The sequence below is a fragment of the Lytechinus variegatus genome, chromosome 1, assembly GCF_018143015.1.
Source record: "Lytechinus variegatus isolate NC3 chromosome 1, Lvar_3.0, whole genome shotgun sequence".
Classification (NCBI taxonomy): Eukaryota; Metazoa; Echinodermata; class Echinoidea; order Temnopleuroida; family Toxopneustidae; genus Lytechinus; species Lytechinus variegatus.
In genome coordinates, this window is record NC_054740.1 from 65,519,718 (window position 1) to 65,539,084 (window position 19,367).

The window sequence follows — 19,367 nt, forward strand, 5'->3', positions numbered from 1 at the left end:
CCACTCGTCAATGTAAGTGGCCCCTCCGGGACCTCAATACTTCAGACAATGCATCATCGACTGCAAAGTACTATAGTATGCGATTTGCAACATCTAAGGGTCTCTGTGTGCAGACTACATTTCTACTTTTATTTTTAGATGTGACGTGTTCCGTCGGGGAATTCCCGTTTTGCAGACTACTGCAAATGCGCAAGCGCAAGTACATGTGCATATATTACAAGCCAATGTGAAAATTTAGTCGAAGCCAAAGTACCGTCAGGTTCTGGTTCAGGATCAAGATACTGGAAGAAAAAAATCCCTGTAGTTGGGCTTCTTGTTCTGTTCCGTCATCATCATAGTTTTGGACCGTACTTCTTTTTGAGCTGAGTCAGATAGGGCGGCCGGTAAGGAATAATTAATATTTGCGTATGTTCACCGCACTGAACGTACCCGTCCCCAACGCCGAGCCCGAGTCCTCACCGGCCGGCGATGGGCACCACTAGCCGTGCGCGTACCAGGGAGGGCACTTACACGTATTCTAGCGAGGTTAAGACTTAAAGACTCCTATTAAAAGAGTAAAAGTGGCAAGACTTCCATATATTCCCTCCACTAAAATTAAAAAAAAAATATGGAGAAGGTTTATCAAGAATATAAGTATTAACTAGACAGCTGGAAGCCATCTGTTTCGAGGAGTTTTTTTTACATTTTTTATTTATCTAATTTTCTCCTCGTACATAGCATAGCCTGGAGAGGCGTCTGGGGAGTAAAAGTCATCAACTCTACGTAGGCTTACCCCCCACTGACACCTGGGATCCCAAGCTATATTCACCCACGTACGGGTACAAAACCTGAAAATTTCACCCCCGACGAGATTTCTACTTTCCCTCTGAAAGTTCTAGCCCTAAAACACGTACATGGGGTTCATCTTCATTTCCAACATTTATGCGATATTGATTTCATTTTTAAAGAAGAATTCATTAAAAAAAACAAGAAAAATGTTATGAAAAGAGCTTACGGCCGTGTTTACGTTGCCATCTTGATTTCTTTTTCTTCCACTTGAGTTAATGATTTGTCAATTTCTTTTTCATGTTGAATTGCAATACATGTTTATTTATATTCCTTTCATGTTCAATATTTTCCAATTTGTAATTAGATCTAATTCAAGTTTGCTAGAAATTATATTTGTATCATTACCACATGCTTTTCTTGGTATACCTAACTCAGAAAACGAGTAAACATATGGGACTGCACAATAAAAGAAAGGACATAATTTTTCAGTAATTTTGCTGATCTTCATTTATGTATGGATAAATTAAGGTCTATGTGTGCTGCACTGTCGTAAAAATTACCTCATGTCCAGCGTTGGAAAAAAACATTTACGGTCATCTGTTGAAATGAGTGAATTTTTACAATGAAATTAAAACAAAAATCTTGACTTAATATTGAATTGGTCTGGTGGCTATCCAAAAGTAGCACTAGAAATACTACCTGCAAACGATGGTGGAATATAATGTAATGATCACAAAACATTGTACTCCTCACAGCAAATCTGATGCATAGTTCTGGAGTCTAGTTGCTAGGTATCTTTTTGCAATTCATGTGCAAAGAATTTTAGATTTTGTCATAACTGGAGCAAAAATTAACGGATGTGTGTGACGTTTGTTACGGCCTTAAACTGTAAACTCTTGCTATAGTGTAACTCGCTCCCTAGCTTATTGAAAATGTGTCCAGTGTGTGCGCGCACTGCCTCTGTGTTGTTTGGTACCATTTGTTTGTACACCAACGCACCGGATGCACGTATAGGATCCACTGCATGCACACGTACACGATCGCCTATGATTTGCTCTAAATGAAACATATGCTGCAGTTTTTTACCAGGTTATTATGTCTTAAATCTCTTTTATTTTGTGATAAGAAAGATGTGTTTTTGTAGAACGGACTACAACTCCCCATCCCAAAGGAAAAACTTAAGTAGTTGGAAAATAGAAACATACAGAGTGTTTGTGCGTGAATATTTTGTACTGTTCAAAGCGATATTCTTGCGTAAAGTCCCCATTCACTGTGCGCTCGTACATTATATTTGCAATAGAACACTTTTACCCGAACTTACCCAGCGAGTTACGCTATAAGCACGATTCGCTTATAAGATTGTATCAGACATTATTGATCCCCCTTTCATTTCCTTCTAAATGAAAACTGTAGCAAAAATTAACTCAAGCTTAGATGATAATTTGCATATGGTCATGCGTCATGAGCTCGCCCCCCAAAAAGGGTGGTGCTGTTACACACTTTGGCTTCGTGCTATAGTAATTCTTAATTATTTTCAAAACCATAGAGGCTATTCCAACAAATTTAGTATGATTTTAAAGCTGAATTAATAGGGCAATAGCCTGGACACTTTCATTGCTGTAGACTTTATAGAACTTGAGTTATAGCTCTCAAAATTCAGGACACCAGAGGTGATGAGGGGTGGTGCCGGAAGCGGCGCCGCCTGTACAAAGTCAATGGGAAAACGCAATTTTGGTGCAATTTTTGGGAAAACATCAATATTTTTGTCAAAACTTGGCCTAAACCTACAAACTTGGTATCAAATTAAAGCTAACATACTCTACTTTACTGTCTTATGATTGAAAAGTAAGTTTGGCCATGTCATAGACCTGTGTGATAAGGTTGAAACATAAAAATCTGATATATTTGCAATGTCTTAATTTTGACATTTCTTCCAGATTGACACATATTTGAATGACAGTTATTTTTAGCAATAAACTTGCATCAATTACAAAAAAGAACACTTCCTACAATTCTAAGGGGGGTGAAAATACTGCTCAGTATTAAGCAAATCATCCAAATTATTACATGTAACTGACAAAGGTCAATGACCTTCAAACATCCAGGAAATGTGTTACAAATTTTAGAAGGTCTAGCATTGTTTTCTTAAAAGCACCAAGTTTATACTTCTTCACCGATGTCTTGTTACACATTCATGTATAAATATTTCACTAAATACACACACTGACATTAAACAATAAGTGTCTGTGTGAAATGGTCAAATGGACATAACCTACCTCATTCGCTCAAATGCTATCATACCAAAGGACTACATACTATATTCTGGCTTTGAACTCATCAAAACCCACCATGGCTTTAAACTATCAGACATAGACTATGTGGATATACATGTAATGTGTGCAATTGCACTTTAGAAACTTCTTTCATGAAGCTGCAGTAGTCATATAAATTTATGTATGTTTGTTCATACAGCATGTGCAAACATGTTTCAGTCTTTACTCCTGAACCTATAGACATTGTCTCTTGCATGTCATCATCACTTGGCAGATCATTGTAATAAGAGCCTCAGTAAGCAAATTGTGTAACTTACATTTCAATTGTTACTTTTCCTTTGAATTGTTTACATGTGCCATCAATTCCTTTTAAAATGTTAATAACATATAAATTCTGATGTACAAGGCAAAGAAAACCCAACAAATGTTGGTATTGCAAGCATTATAACACCTGATATATAGTATACGATTCCTGAAACGCATGATTTTGGGGGCTAAAGTCGGGGTCAATTTTCAGATCATTAATTGAACATGAACCCTACACAATTATATATTGTTAGAAAGGTCTGAATGTGTTCTGTCATAATATAGCATTATTTTTGTCATAGGGGGACTACACAAAATTTTATAACAAAAACCATGAGAATAAAGAAAAATCAGAATTTCCCTATTCAAGTCCATGTAAAACTGTTGCCTTACACCTAATGCTATTTTTGAGTGCAGATTTGGATTCCTTGTTTAATTTCCTTTCAGAAAATGTATACTGTTGCTATCATAGGGTGTATACTTTGTCAGATAAATGTTTTTAAAGTTGGAAGTGCGTCGCGAAAGCAAAAATCACCATGTAACGCAAAAGGGGACAGCCTCATGACGCATGACCATATAGTTTTAATATCTTTTGTTTGTATGTTTGAATATTCATGTATACTTTGTTATATTGATTTACATTTATATGAATATTAATTGCCTTAAATAATTTGCATGGAGTGTTTCCAAGAAAATAACAAGGCTTTAACTCATTAAAAACTGGGAGTTGGCCAGTAAGTTCTCATCATGACAACATGTCTGCTGGGCTGCCTCTGTGTTAAGAGTTCTAGAAAATGTGAAATTGTAAGAACCCCGTACTACACTAGGTATCTTTTTGCAATTCATGTGCAAAGAATTTTAGATTTTGTCATAACTGGAGCAAAAATTAACGGATATGTGTGACGTTATTGTTATTGATCCCCCTTTCATTTCCTTCTAAATGAAAGGGAGCTGCTTTGTTGTGCATGGGATGGTAATATGTACTGTACACGACATTTGTACATGATTGTAGATTTATACATAGCTTGAATACTGAAGATTAGTACTTATTCTTGTTTCCTAGATCCTAGTTTGACCCTCATCCAAGCCGTCATCCAGCATGACTACTATTGAAAGTGACTTTCAAAAGCTGAATTTGAACGACCAATCAGCAAAGGGAAAACAGAACATGCTTCCATCCAAGAGCAACAAAATGGAGACAGGTAAAGTTGAATTGTTTAAAGAAGAACTGAAAGGTTGAATCAATTTTGCCAAATGTAGCAAAACTTGCTTTTGATAGAATGAGAGGTATATATGCTTTCTCTTCCTAGCTTTCATAACACCCTGAACACTTTTCAATGAAATAATATGAACTATCTAAAAGAGCAACAAAAAAATATTCAAGGTTTTCCAGGCACCATACCCATAGTTTGTTATCTACATTTGCTATTATATCCCTTACTTAAGATTGGTGTATTGAGAGTGTACACAAGGAGAAAAAGAATTGTTTTACTACGAAAAATGTTTGCCATGAAATAATTCATTTTCCTTGCTGACGTCACGCATAGTCCATTTTTCCCCAGAGAAAAGTGAACGATATGTTTTATTTTACCCCTCCCTACGTTGCGATTCGCGAGCTGTGCGGCACGATGCGAGCAGAGTGCTGCTCAGCCAAACGGTACTATCCACTACATGCCATGCCACGATCCATACGGCAAGACTTATTATTTTCTCAACTTCTCAACGATTGTTCTCTATCGACTTATTAAAAATCGTTTTGCTGTAAAATGGTAGGAGAGGAAAGTATGACCCATTCTCGGAACAGGCTAAAACTATTCGCACTCAGGTACATCACATAGTACTATGTGATGTTCCTTCGATGCGAATAGTTTTAGCCAGATCCTCGATTGTCATTGTATACTATCTACCCAGTTGAAGTAAATGGGTACTTGGTACATGTAAGAAGAACTTTTATGTTTGTTATTATACATGCATGCAAATGACGCCCTTAATGTGACGTTGCTCCTTCGCGTTAATCCTGAAAGACTGATCAACTTCAGTGTACCGGTACTCATCTCAATGCATTGCTTGCAGCACTTGTTCCATTTATGAAATGTCCATTGAAACAATATTTATCTGGTATCTCATTTATTCTGTAGTTCTACTGATTAATATTAATAATTCTTCATTAGGATTCTTTGTTGATTAAGATATTTTTATTTGTCAATTCTCACCTGCCGCATATGCCATTGTTATTGTCTTAGGAGAAAGTGGTCAAGGCCATTCTGTTGATAATGAATGATGCTGGTGCATATATTATGAAGTGCACAAAATCCTTGAATGCTCAAGAACAAACAGGTTAATAGGGATATTAATAAACAGTGCTTAGAAATAGTGCATTATTTTTTGATATAAACGTTTTTATTTATGATTATAATCAAATAATTATATTTTGATTATTTAATCATTTTCCAATCATAAACATTGTATATGAAAACAATGCAGATCAACCTGGAGTGGATACCCCTGACTCCTGTCCCAGCAAGCCAGCATCAGTACCAGATGTACTTATGCCAGGACATACTTTAAAGGGCAGCATGGTTCAAGGAGTTCCTACTCAACAAAATGAACTGCCCAAGACAGATGACCAAAAATGTGAGTTAATAGTCTGGAGGGATTTAATATGCTCAGTTTAAAATTGTTCTTGTGGAAGAGCCGTGGTGTAGTAATTCTGACTTTCGCCTTGTTAACAGAGGGTTGTGTGTTCAAATCCCACCGCGGCCTAGCGTCCTTTGGCAAGGCGTTGATCCACACTTTGCCACTCTCGACCCCGATGCTAAATGGGCACCCGGTAGGATGCGAAAGTGTTTGTATGTTTGAATTTGCCAGCGCCATAATGAGGCTGTGATGAATGCAAGGAATGCTTCCTAGGGAGTGGAAATTGTGCACTTTTTGTGTGGGATTGAAATGAATCCAATGACCAGGGTAATGATGTGCTGTAAAACGCTTTGAGTTGTTCTTGGAAAAGCGCTATATAGAAATTGGCTATTATTATTCTTGCGAAATGCTCCTGCTCTGTGTGGGATATGTTTTACAGATCAGCCACTATTGAAATCATGGTCATCAGGGTTTGATCACAAAGTATTTAAAGTGGTACTCAAGACTGAAAGTAATATTATTTGAACAGACAAAGTAAAATCGGACAAACAAAGCATTAAATGTTTCATCATCATCGGACAAGGAATAAAAACGCTATGACATCTTAATGTCTTGCATTATTTGGTGAAACAGCTAGTTCTATGCATGTCTTCTTGAATATGCAGTGAGCAAACTGATGATGTCATATCCCAACTTATTCTTTTTTATTGTATCATATGAAATTATATTTATTCACTTTTTCCTCCAAGAATGAAAACAAATTGACTCATGATATAATGTGTGAGATAATCACTGCTGCAACTTGTTGGAACAAAAACACAAATTTGTCATTGCAGTGATTGTTCTATCACATGTTTATATTCTTTGATACCGGTAGTTGATGGATGTAGATTTCAAATGTTTATTTCAAAATGAAGGTCTTGAGATGGAGACATCAGAGGATAGTGTGGATGCAGTGCCTTCAAGCAAACCTAGAGCAAGGGTGTCGGCAATGCCGCAAGCCAATCTGCCTGTACCGCAGCAGGAAACTGGTGCTACAGCTGCTTCTGGTTCAGGTGCTGTTCCTAGAAGTGAACCCCAAACTCAGGAAAGTCAAGGAGCTCAAGAGTACGCTGCTCAGTAAGTATTTTATGTAGCAATGTAGCAGGAGATGGTGGTATAAGACAATGGCCCGAATTCACAAAGGTGATTTTTGAAAACCCACGGTTGAGTCCATGGTTTATGCAGATTTCCTGTATAAACTACGCTTAATTTACCACGTATGTTAAAAAATGTTCAATGCTCATGCGCGCTTTTGTCACAGTGCGCCAAATTGACGCCTGTTGCCGTGGTTATCCACACTATTTTATTTATGAGTCCTCTGTTTTGAATTAATGAGTCCACTCTTCAAACAGTGGAATCATGAATAAAATTGCATATCTAACCATGGTAACAGGCATCAATTGGTGCACTGTGACAAAAGCGCGCATCAGCTTTGGATATTTTTCATACAAGCGCTAAATTAAGCGTAATTTATACAGGAAATCTGCATAAACCATGGATTCAACCGCGGGTTTTCAAAACCACCTTTGTGAATTTTGGCCGTTATGTTTAATTTTATTACCTGTCTGTTCATCAGTTGCGTTTTTGTTCTCCTGATTTAATTCAATTCTGTTAAATCGCATTTATTTCATTCTCGATTAAAAGTATACATAATACAAAGTATAAGAAAGTATTAACAAGCCAAAGTAACAATGAAAGTGAAATGGGGTACTGAATAAATAAAGCCAAGAGGCCTTGTATATGGTCCTTTTCATATATGCGCAGTTCCTAAAGATTGATTCTGTAGAATACATACAGTTGATATTGATTGGATCAGTTGTAACTCTTTGTAAGACAAGGCCCTGATTTGAATTTGGGGTCACAAGGTCAAGGTCATGGATATCATGTGAGAGAAAAGTTTGTCTTTTAATTTGAGGAATTTTTGATGGATCAGCTTGTATACAATATCTCCATGCAGGATATTGAGCCTTTTTCAAAGGAAGGTCATCAGTGTTACAATAGCAACAACAAAATAATATTGATAATGATAATAATAATAATGTCAATGATGATAATAATAATAATAATAATTGTAATGATGATAATGATTATAATAATGATAATTGTAGTTATAATAATGATCATCATAATAATTATACTATGATTAATAATGATAATACAACTAATAATGAATAATTCTGATTATAATAATGATAATATGCAATTTAAGTCAGATAATTGATTAGAGTTTGACACAAAATTAATGAGAGTTTGGCCATAACTATTAATTTCATGTATAATTTTTCTTGTTTACTTTGACAGACAAGCACCAGACCTTGAAGGAGAAAAAGATTTGATACTCTATGAATTAGCAGATCAACTTGCTGGAAGCTGTGGCCTCAGGAAATTAGCACTCCCACTACGAATCAGGGAAAATGAGGTTGCGCAAATTGAATTTGGCTCTCAAGGTTCAGTTGTAGCGCAGTTTTACAAGGTTTTCCAGCTGTTCTCCTCGAGAGTGCCAGGTTCACAGTTGTTCAAACAGTTGCTGGAGGTACTGACTAGAGCTGATCAGAGGTCTGCTGCATCCTGGCTATGGAATAGTAAGTTTGCAAATTTGTTTGTGCTCCTGCAAAATGCTCACTTGATGTCACCGCCTCTAGTTCGCTTGGGAAAGGGGGTGGGAGTATTACAAAAAAAATACAGAATTGTAGATTTTCATTTGACAGATGAACAACACCAGACTTGAAACCACCCTTTTATATCATGTAAGACCCTCCTTTCCTTCTGGGTCGACATCGCTTTCTTTGATAGCATACAGAGAATATGGAAATTTATTAAATTTTTAAATGGATCCCAAGTGCAGGAAAGAAAGAAGAAAAAGATTGGCTGATTGGCTGAACTACAAAAAAGATCTCTGTGTGCCAATAAGGTTTGTCATCATTTTAAAAGAGAAATATGTGGTTTTGAGCACACTGTTAACCACTCTCTCGGTATAAACACAAATGAGTGATGTCACAATATGGACATATCTTCGGTGCATGTATTTACTATTGTGAAACCCTGGTATTGGCATCTGATTGGTTCATTTCCTTGTAATTTCTCACCATTTTTGACCAGGAATTGGACAAAGTGAGCCAGAGCCATTATTGCATGGTAGTGAGTCCAGTCCCATCTCCGACGCCATACCCCAGACAGAGACAAGACAAGGAAACGTCAACAGTGAATTCTACGATGTCTTTCTCTTCCACACTGGCAAAAGCGATGGCACAGAGAAGTAAGTAGCGGTATCTAGATACTCCTGCCAAACAAAGTGGGAAGGGGGTATACTTGACTCGGGGTATCGTTGGGTGGGCCTTTCTGTTGCTAATTGTGTGTATTGAATTACAGATCCAAACTACTTTCTCATTTTTCACCCAGTGCTCATAAGACTTGTCAACCACATTGGTCTTGGACTATAGACCTGCAATATACATGTTCAAGTATTCAAAAGTTTGATGCCAAGGCATAATCTCTGTTTGCCTCAGGCAGACTGCCTCTGCTCAGATACCCACTGTGTCTGCTGGGTGCTTTCAGCATGTTTTTCAAACTTCAATCTTTTTTTAGAGACTCTGTTATCTCTAAATTTGAATTTAAATATAGATGCCTACATCCTACGTAAATGTGAAGTCTATGAATGGGTTTATTCTGTCATGATAGACATTTCGACGTAGAAGCAAATGTAGAGGGCATTAAGGCGAATAGTGAACAACGAAAAAAGACAAAAGAATTCGCCTTTCTGTCGGATCTGGTATGATATATATGTATATATATATATATATTTCTTGAAGGACTTTGGTATCATTTGATTGCTTATCCACTCAGTTCTATTACAGACTAAGGTCTGTTCATGATGATTGTTTTCAGTGTTCTTTTACAATGCTGGGGTCAGCAAATTTATCTACTTTCTTCAAAAGCTGACGGCCATATCTCTTTAACATGCCAGAGAAATGTCAGTTTTATGGGATTTATCTGCCTGATAGCTACATTGGTATGTGAAGAGATATTGGGCACATCTTACTGATAAGGAGGATATTTTTTCCCCTAATAAACCAATTATCTCATCACTGGTTGTGGATTTTTTGGAAATAGAAAATGAATTTTATGGAAACTTGTACAGTCTTGTGCAAGGACTGAGACTAATTGTGGGTATTAAGGCTATGTCCTTTCCCAATGAAAAAATCTAAATGTTTTTAGATGAGGCAGGTTTTGGAAATAATGTCTTCTGAAATATTTAAAATATAACTTCTTGGAAAGTGAGCATATATTACTATGTAATGTCAGCTTTGATTTATATAAATTCTGTCCATGTTTTTTTCTAGATTCCAGAGAATGTGCAAGCGGCATGGGTGGACTTTGAAAAGCTCCGACACCATTCCAGCTGCTGCCCCTGTCCATGCTGCCATTGAGAAAATTCTAAATACCTCAACGCATCTGGTCCTGATAATCACAGAGAGTGACTGCATTAACTACAAAAAAGGAGAAATGTGTATGACAGTGGAGATGGCTCTACAACTGGCTTACAATCACGACACGTTGTCAGGAAAAGTCCTTCCCATACGGTGTTGCAATAAGAGGAGCTTACCCCTCGTTTTGCAGGCCTTGACCGGTGCACATATAGATGACGAAAGCTTTGAGAATCGGATGATTGCAACCATCAATACCAAAACAAGGGAAGCAAGGATGAGTGAAATGCAAGACTAAATGAATGTCTTACATGGGCGCGTGTAGGTATAGTGGTTCTGACTCTAGCCTTTCAAACATGGTTGTGCGTTTGAATCCTAGCCATGGCGTGTTTTCCTTCAGCAAGAAATTTATCCACACTGTGTGCTGCACTAAACCCAGGTGAGGTCAATGGGTACCTGGCAGGATTAATTCATTGCATGCACTGAGCGCCGGTGATGGTAGCTCGAGCGAAAGCCGGGGTATTAATAGCGAGTGCTTTGTATCCTCTGGCAAAAAGCGCTATATAAATCCAGTTATTATTATTGTTATTATTACGTTGGGGAGGAATCGAACAAAAAGAAACACAAAAAAGAAAGAAAGATCAAGACCCATCTAAACTGGAAATCAGGAATGTATTCAAGGCTGGTTTTTCTGAGACACAAGGTGGATGGAGGACTTGGAGAATACCTTCTCCTATAGACTCATTACATTTAACTTGGCTGAGGCCAAGGCCGACAAAATGTAGCGTCAAGGCCGGCCTTTACTAAATCCCTGCCTCAAATTGGCAATTAAGAGAGTACGTTATGACGCACTATGATTGTAGAGAGAACTCCCCCATTTGTCATGTATATATTCCCGCTTGAAATGATCAGGAATCTGTTGTTCACTCCTAGCCATGTTTTCGTATAATCTGTTCTTTCCTGTTTTGATAAAGAAAAATAACATAATGACTAAAATTAACATCTGCATTTTTAGTTGATTGTGTATAAAACTTAAAAGAGCCGGGTTATTTGGACCCATCTCACAGCAGGGGAGGGGCGGATTTCTCCCCCCTGAGATCTTGGCCTTTGATCGCGCGAGTGCCGCAAAAATTTGAACAGTGATAGTATGCGATATAATGTATAAGGCTGTATGGTTAAATTTTTTTTAAATAATAGGATTTTTCATTTAATGAATCAATTATGCTAATTTATTCATGAAATAAAACATTTGCTCTAATCAACTATTACACTGCCTCAAAACTGCAAATTTTTTATTCACGGAATCTTTGTAGGATCCCCATCAAATGTACTTCAAACAAAATTTGTTATCGCAAATTGTTTTAACTTTGATCATAACCAAGACAAAATCAATCAAATTTAATCAATAATAGTAGAAATAATGATACATTTATTAATTTTGGCTAAGTACACAATTTGCATTGGATTCGTACATGAACTCAACATTTTTTAGCAGTTTTGGGTTTGACATGCACTCACATGATGTAAAATTTCGCAATCGTATAACCAGGCATCACAAATTTGGTCTCAAACTTTGTGCGAGATTTGAAAGTAGAGAGTCGGCGAGTGGTGGTCTCAAAAAATTTTGCCCTGTGGATTTATCATGAAAAATGTAGAGGGGGCAGAATCCGCCCCAGGCCTATTAGGGTTAAAGCAAATGAGCTGATCCTGGTCTACAAGACATTTATGATCTCGATGGCATCACCAACACAGTCAATGTGAAATTCCCAACTTGCATCAACTTTTTAAAAGGTCATAGCCGCCTAATTTTTGTTTCGCCTGCGAAGCGGAGCGAGACATAGGTATCACTATTTCCGGTGTCGGCGGCGTCGTCAACAATTGTGTTGTACACCTAATAACTTTTTACAGCTTCGAGGTGGGATCACCAAATTCATACCAGAGGTCCATCTCCTGAAGGCACAGGTCAAGTTCGACAATGAGTTGAATTTGATTAAGGTCAAAGGTCAATGAACTTTCCATGACTGGCACTGTGCTATATTGTACACCCAATAACTTTCTACAGCTTCGAGGTGGGATCACCAAATTCATACCAGAGGTCCATCTCCTGAAGGCACAGGTCAAGTTCGAATATGAGTTGAATTTGATTAAGGTCAAAGGTCAATGAACTTTCCATGACTGGCACTGTGCTATATTGTACACCCAATAACTTTCTACAGCTTCGAGGTGGGATCACCAAATTCATACCAGAGGTCCATCTCCTGAAGGCACAGGTCAAGTTCGAATATGAGTCGAATTTGAATAAGGTCAAAGGTCAAAAGTCAATGAACTTTCCATGACTGGCAATGTGCTGTGCTGTACATCCAATAACTTTCTACAGCTTCGAGGTGGGATCACCAAATTCATACCAGAGGTCCATCTCCTGAAGGCACAGGTCAAGTTTGAATATGAGTCGAATTTGAATAAGGTCAAAGGTCAATGAACTTTCCATGACTGGCACTGTGCTGTGTTGTACACCCAATAACTTTCTATAGCTTCGAGGTGGGATCACCAAATTCATACCAGAGGTCCATCTCCTGAAGGCACAGGTCAAGTTCAAATATGAGTCGAATTTGAATAAGGTCAAAGGTCAATGAACTTTCCATGACTGGCACTGTGCTGTGTTGTACACCCAATAACTTTCTACAGCTTCGAGGTAGGATTGCCAAATTCATACAAGAGGTCCATCTTTTGAAGGTGCAGGTCAAGTTTGAATGTGAGTTGAATTTGATTAAGGTCAAAGGTCAATGAACATTTTACTTCAGAACTCAGTACTCTCTATACTTGAACCAGATTTTGTATTTTACTTGTTCATTCTTTAAAAGCTGTTGTTGTTATTTATTTAATGAGCTATAGTTCTTGGCACCATTTATAATATTCACACAAATTTGCCAAAGGTACAATAGAAAAGCTGTCAAAGTTTTCACTCACATTATTATGAATTACATTCTTTTTCACTAACATTCATTTCCTTACTTCCATGGACATCATTATAGCTCCATAGTATTAACAGCATTCTTAGTGTTATCTCATTTCCTAGGGATAAAGTAGGCCTATAGCATTATTGCATATGTAAACTGTCAGAACCACAATTCACCCCCTAAACTGCTGACAGCCTCGGAAGTCATATAGCATAGTTTTGACGTACATTCTCTTCATGACTGCAATATGCAGGCGAGACAACGCTTGGCGTTTGCCTTGTCTTGTTTGTTATCATTTCTTCCATCAACTAAGGGACCAAGTTAGAAAGGATTAAAGAAAGTAGTCCACAGATACATGCTTATTCCATCATGGTAGCTGAAGGAAAATAATAATGAAAACTAGTATGTAATCAGTGTGAACTCAAGGATGTATTCAGACATATTTTGTCGCTGAATCCACAAAGTGGCACACGCAACCGTTGATGCGCGAAATCACTTTTCGAGATAAACGCGATTAAAGATCTTTTACATTTTCAATTGCCAGTTGCTACAGGATTGTGAAGTTTAACAGAATAAAGAATCACATACCACTAGCCAGGTATTTACTCCTGCTTCCCATGTAAAAATTTTATCGAATGAACATCAAATCTTGACATAGCAGTGATTCAACCACAAGCATGACAAGTGGAAAATATTACTTCAGGGTGCTTAGAAACGGCGCACACGTGCATGCCATTTTGTGGATTATTTTACAACGGATTTCAGGCTAGTGTCGTTTTTCACTTCAATTATCTCATTAATTACAGAGAATTTGGTTCCAAAATTTCGGTGAAATGATAGACCATAGCCAAGGCATACTAAAGCTGAAAGATACTTGAAATTGAATACTAAATCGGAAATTTACTTTTCACATGATTTTGGGACGTTGTGCCATTTCATGGATTCAGCGACGATTTTAGGAGGGCGTTTCATGAAAAAAAATAGTCTTTGAATTTTGAAGTTGTTATATATGCTCCTTTTAACTACTGAGACCAGATTAGTCTGTGAAAATCACTGGCAAACCTTTCCATGAAGTATTCCCAAGGGCTGTTCAATTGCTCTTGTAGATATATATTCCTATATGTCATTTTGTAAAACCAGGTTTTCTCTTTTTTTGTTCTACAATGCTGCAAATTGAATAAGCCTTCTGTACATTTGAAATAAAAGATTGGATATTTTGAATTTTATTGGAGTATCATGATTCAGGTTTTTCATAAAGTGTAGTGACCATTATGATTCTTAATTACAAATGGATTTGACTGTCAAATTGTATTTTGCATTCTTTGTTGGCAATGGTATTATTTCCCCCTATTAAACACCCTAAATGTGCTTTTTCCCTTTTTATTTAGATTTCATTTTTCTTATAAACATTCATAATCTTTCATCATACAATTCAAAATTTGGAAATTATCTTCAGACTCAGATTTTCCCAAAACCTAAAAAGACTCTTAGGGCCTGGTCCCACTGGCCGATGGACATATAACATACTCATAATGGATACAGCGGAAAAGCAAGTTTGGGGAGGCTTCATCCGCTCCAGACAATGGAAAAAATGGGTGAACAATGAAATCACAGTGGACGGATGCTTGATGGATATAGAGCATATGAAACACGTATGCAAAGAGTACACAACGGACACAAAGTTTTCCAATGGAAGGCAAGATTCTTTTATGTCTTACCTCCTCTTTGCATTTGTAAGTGCAGAGGGACCAAGCCTTTAAATTGTACTTATTGCATCTTAAAGAGTAAACCAATACAACTAGACTTTGGTACATTTGTACTAGTTTTATTCATATTCTATCTTGTATACTAGTATCATACATTAAATGTAAAATGTATTATGTTGTTTACTGCTAATCATGTGAGAATGTTATTAGATTTTTAAAAAGTACTATTTTTTATATGTACACAGATCGAATTGAAGACATAATGTATTAAAGATGGCTTGAAATATTATCCAGGTGTTTGTTTTGTTAATGGTTTGTAGATATTGTGTGGTTTGATGGTTAACCTTTCAAATAGAGGGTTTAGGGTTCCAATCCCAGCCATTGCATGACTTCCTTCAGCAAGAAGATGTATATCCACATTGTGTCGCATTTAACCCAGGTGAGGTTAACAGCTACCTGGCAGGACTGAATGCTGCGAGTGTTTGAAGTAGTGATGGAGGTAGGGAGATAGCAGCTCAAACTAAGGCCAAAGCAATTTTCAAACAGTGTGAAAAATTCAGTTACTTAAATGTTTTAACATTTTAGTACCATGAAAGTTCTTATTGATGGTATAGCTTTTGGTTTGTTCTTATGTTTATAGGGGCTTGCACAGCAAGTTGTATCGCTCAAATATCAGTAAATACAGCACTTACAGAGTACTGAAGTGTTACGTCATCAAGTTTCAAATTTTGCATTTCAGCATTTTTGATACCATATTTTAGTGGGAATAAGTCCATGAATACATAATTAGCCCCATTGAAGTCATTGGCCTGGTTCCTCATTATGTATTCATGGACCAATTTGCACCAAATTTTGATATTGGAGGTAATATGGTATGTTCATAAGATTTTAAATTCTATTATTTCATGCCAAAAAATGTTACACAAAATGGGAAAAAACATATTCTGCACTTCATTAAATGAGTAAAACACAATTGCTAAATGGCGAACACATTTACTCATCTTTCTGACAATAAACGCACACCATTTTCAGAAGATATCAATGCTTTTTGTATTTATACGTTTTATTGGGTCAACACGGACCAAGTATAAAAAAAGTATCAAATCAAACAATTAAACTATTTACAAATAATCATAACATCATTAAAACCCCAAGAAACATAAATGATAACTAGAATTTTAATTCGTCTTACGGAAGAATTAGGTGATCTGTCTGTGAATTTCATGATTATGATCTATTTTTTTTATAATGATCACCATGTCAATGCAGATCAATATGAGCATCATGATATTAAGCGCAGTTTTATTAATGAAAGGACATGTTGAATACTGTTGAAAGACATTATTTGAAAGAAATGGTTGTAAAAAAAACTTGCTTTTCTAAAAAATGACAATTCAAATTTAGCAAGTGATAACACGAAATAGTGAGCAGTGGTGATGAAAGCAAGAATCTAGAATCCAGTTTTGAAAAATTTAAATCAGTATCCATAGACTAGATTTTTGGTTACCTCATGAACAATCATGACCAAATGACCTTTCATTTCTTACATTACGATAGGTAGATTTCATTGCAAGATATTATGCAAGCATGTCTTACATAGCAGGATGGAGAAATTGCATAGACCAAGTGAATAGAAAGCAAAGCAATGCACACTGATGGAGGTATTTGGAATGCGTTCAGCATGTTCTTATAACAATACTTGGCCAACTCTGAAATACCAGTTGCTAGTACACGCATTGTTGTTTTTATGCGTGTATTGAAACGCACAATTCAAAAGAAAAATCAAGACATCAAGGTTGTTGCTAATATCTCATTAAATATAAAACAATCATGTCACTTTAGTACGAATGAACTTCTTATGCGCAGAATGGAACCACAAACTGGCTTATGGGGGTTACACGCAAAATGAGACAAAATTTAATAAATAAAAAAAAATAGAACCTGATGGGTTTCGATCCAGGGACCCTCGCATTACAAGGCAGATGCACTAACCATTCGACCACAGTAACTGCCATACACTTTCTAGGCAACGATGAAATATAACCTCAAATTGAATTTTTCAAGTGCAAGTTTTATCATAATGATATAGTTTTATACATTGTTAATATTTATGATGATCTCTTGCTTAAAATGATAAGATTGTAAAATAATTTGGAAGAATATAAAACCAGCTACAATATGTAGAAAACCGGGCCAAAAACGACCAATGATTACGGAGTTATAGTCATATTTCCAAAATTATTAAAACGTCATAAAACAAAAATGGAAAATTTTAGTTCTGACGAAAATTTGATGACGTTATGATAAAATTTATTGTCAAATGTGACATGAAATCACATCTACAAGTCCTATTCTATCCGAATATAAAAGAAAATTTGGGGGTCAACGGACTATCTGAAGAGTTATATAGAATTTTGTAAAAGCATGTTTTTGCACATTTTTGGCCTATTGTGAACGCGCGCTTGCGCGCGTAATTCAAATTTTGACGGAGGCGCATTCCTTTATTACTGGTCATAGAAGGTCGGTTAAGGTATCAAATTATTGGGAATCTCATAAAGAATGCATTGATGTAAAATAAAGTGCAGTTGTGCGTTGCGTAAGGACGTTACGCGCGTAAACGCGCGCGAAAACCTGTGCGCGCAAATTCCAGAAATGCTTAGAATGACCTGAAACGTACTCTACTTTCATCAAAAAGTGATTTTGAGCATTTTAAAATTTTGACGCACGCGTACATGCGCGTCGTGACCTGTACATGACCTTTGATGTCATGGACAGTTGACTCTTGATCTGAAGTTAATTTGATGTTAATATTGTTAATTTTTGATGATTGATGATGGAGATATTGTTGATAATGTGATTTTACAAAATGGCGCGTAGATGACGTCACGATGACCATTTGACGTTGAACTTGTTTCGTACACATTGTATGATAACTGTCCATAATTGATAATATTTTGATGAAAATTGATTGAATAGTTTTGATGATTTTGGTGGAACAAGAAAAGGGTGGAAAAAGAAAAATAAATAAAAAGAATAAATAAAGAAATAAATAAAAAAGAAAATTCGTAGAAACACAAGAGGTGATCTGTCAATTGACAGATCACCTAATAATCATTAAAAAAACCGGAAAGTTTTATGCAATGGCACATACATGATATTTACAACTTTGATGGCAAGTATTCGTATGCTTATATACAGTTAACAGGATACGTGCAATGATAAATCATAATTGAAACTTCAATTTCTTAAAATGAGCTGCGAGTTTGTGTCTTTTTTTTGGTCACACAATACAAAATTTCTTTATGCTTCTTAACAAAAGATCTAAATGCTCAAAAGTTTGGATCAACTTTGCTGAATTTACAAATGTAAATGCAGTACTTAATTAATAAAAATAAGTAGGATATGAACTTATCATTCGGATCACTAAACATTTTTACTGAAATTAGATAAAAGAAAATTGGAATTAAACTTCTGTACTAAAATAATTAACAAGTTTTGCCACAGGGGTGAAACCTTTTCAAAATCACAAAATATATGAACCAATGTTTCAGGGACTTTGTTGCGAAATTCACACAAAGGGGGAAACTTTTCTTTTAATCTTAAAAAGAAAATCATTAAAAGCAATGAATTTGTGAAAAACTTTGAAATAAAAAAGAACAAAGTTTAGTGTCTATTGAACATTTGAAGTTAATATTGCAATGTATTTTCTCCCAGGAATGGGTAAGATACTGCCCCAATATTCATAACATGCGTCGGGGCTAAAATTGCCACTTAAGATATAAGCGTAGCTGGGTAATTTTTTAATACCTATTAATTTGAGAATTAACAAATGATGATCATCACTATTATAGACACCAAAATTTTGAAGATTGGGAATAAACCAGTCCTTAGGGATATTCTGGTTTAGAAAATGAATTTTTGGTCAGAACAGGGTATAATAAAATCCAAGATTAATTCTTCAAACAATTTATGGTCAGGGATAGGTGGATTAAGCAAATCTGATATTGTGTGAAGATTTTTATCATACCATGCACCACAATAAAAAAAAAAAATATTGTTTGGATTTAGAATGAATCAATCTGTTAAACCATAATTACTGACATGCACCTAAGTCAGAAAAACTACAATCAAAGATATCAGAAGTGGCTTGTTCTTCATATATATATATACTAGGTGCGTAAATAATCGGCAAGTTGTGTACGTATTAAACAATGTTTTTCTTTTCACATTATAATACCATATCAGTTCCAAAAA

At 36.1% G+C, this 19,367-nt stretch overlaps 1 protein-coding gene across 1 annotated transcript; it reads left to right on the top strand.

Annotated features, from left to right (window-relative positions):
* The first annotated feature begins 212 nt into the window (after positions 1-212).
* On the top strand, positions 213-11,898 carry LOC121420097. Its single transcript, XM_041614632.1, has 7 exons — positions 213-383; positions 4,411-4,549; positions 5,832-5,981; positions 6,902-7,103; positions 8,328-8,608; positions 9,126-9,282; positions 10,367-11,898. The coding sequence occupies exons 2-7, from the start codon at positions 4,447-4,449 to the stop codon at positions 10,746-10,748; spliced, it is 1,275 nt and encodes a 424-aa protein (XP_041470566.1). The 5' UTR covers positions 213-383; positions 4,411-4,446; the 3' UTR covers positions 10,749-11,898.
* The last annotated feature ends 7,469 nt before the right edge of the window (positions 11,899-19,367 follow it).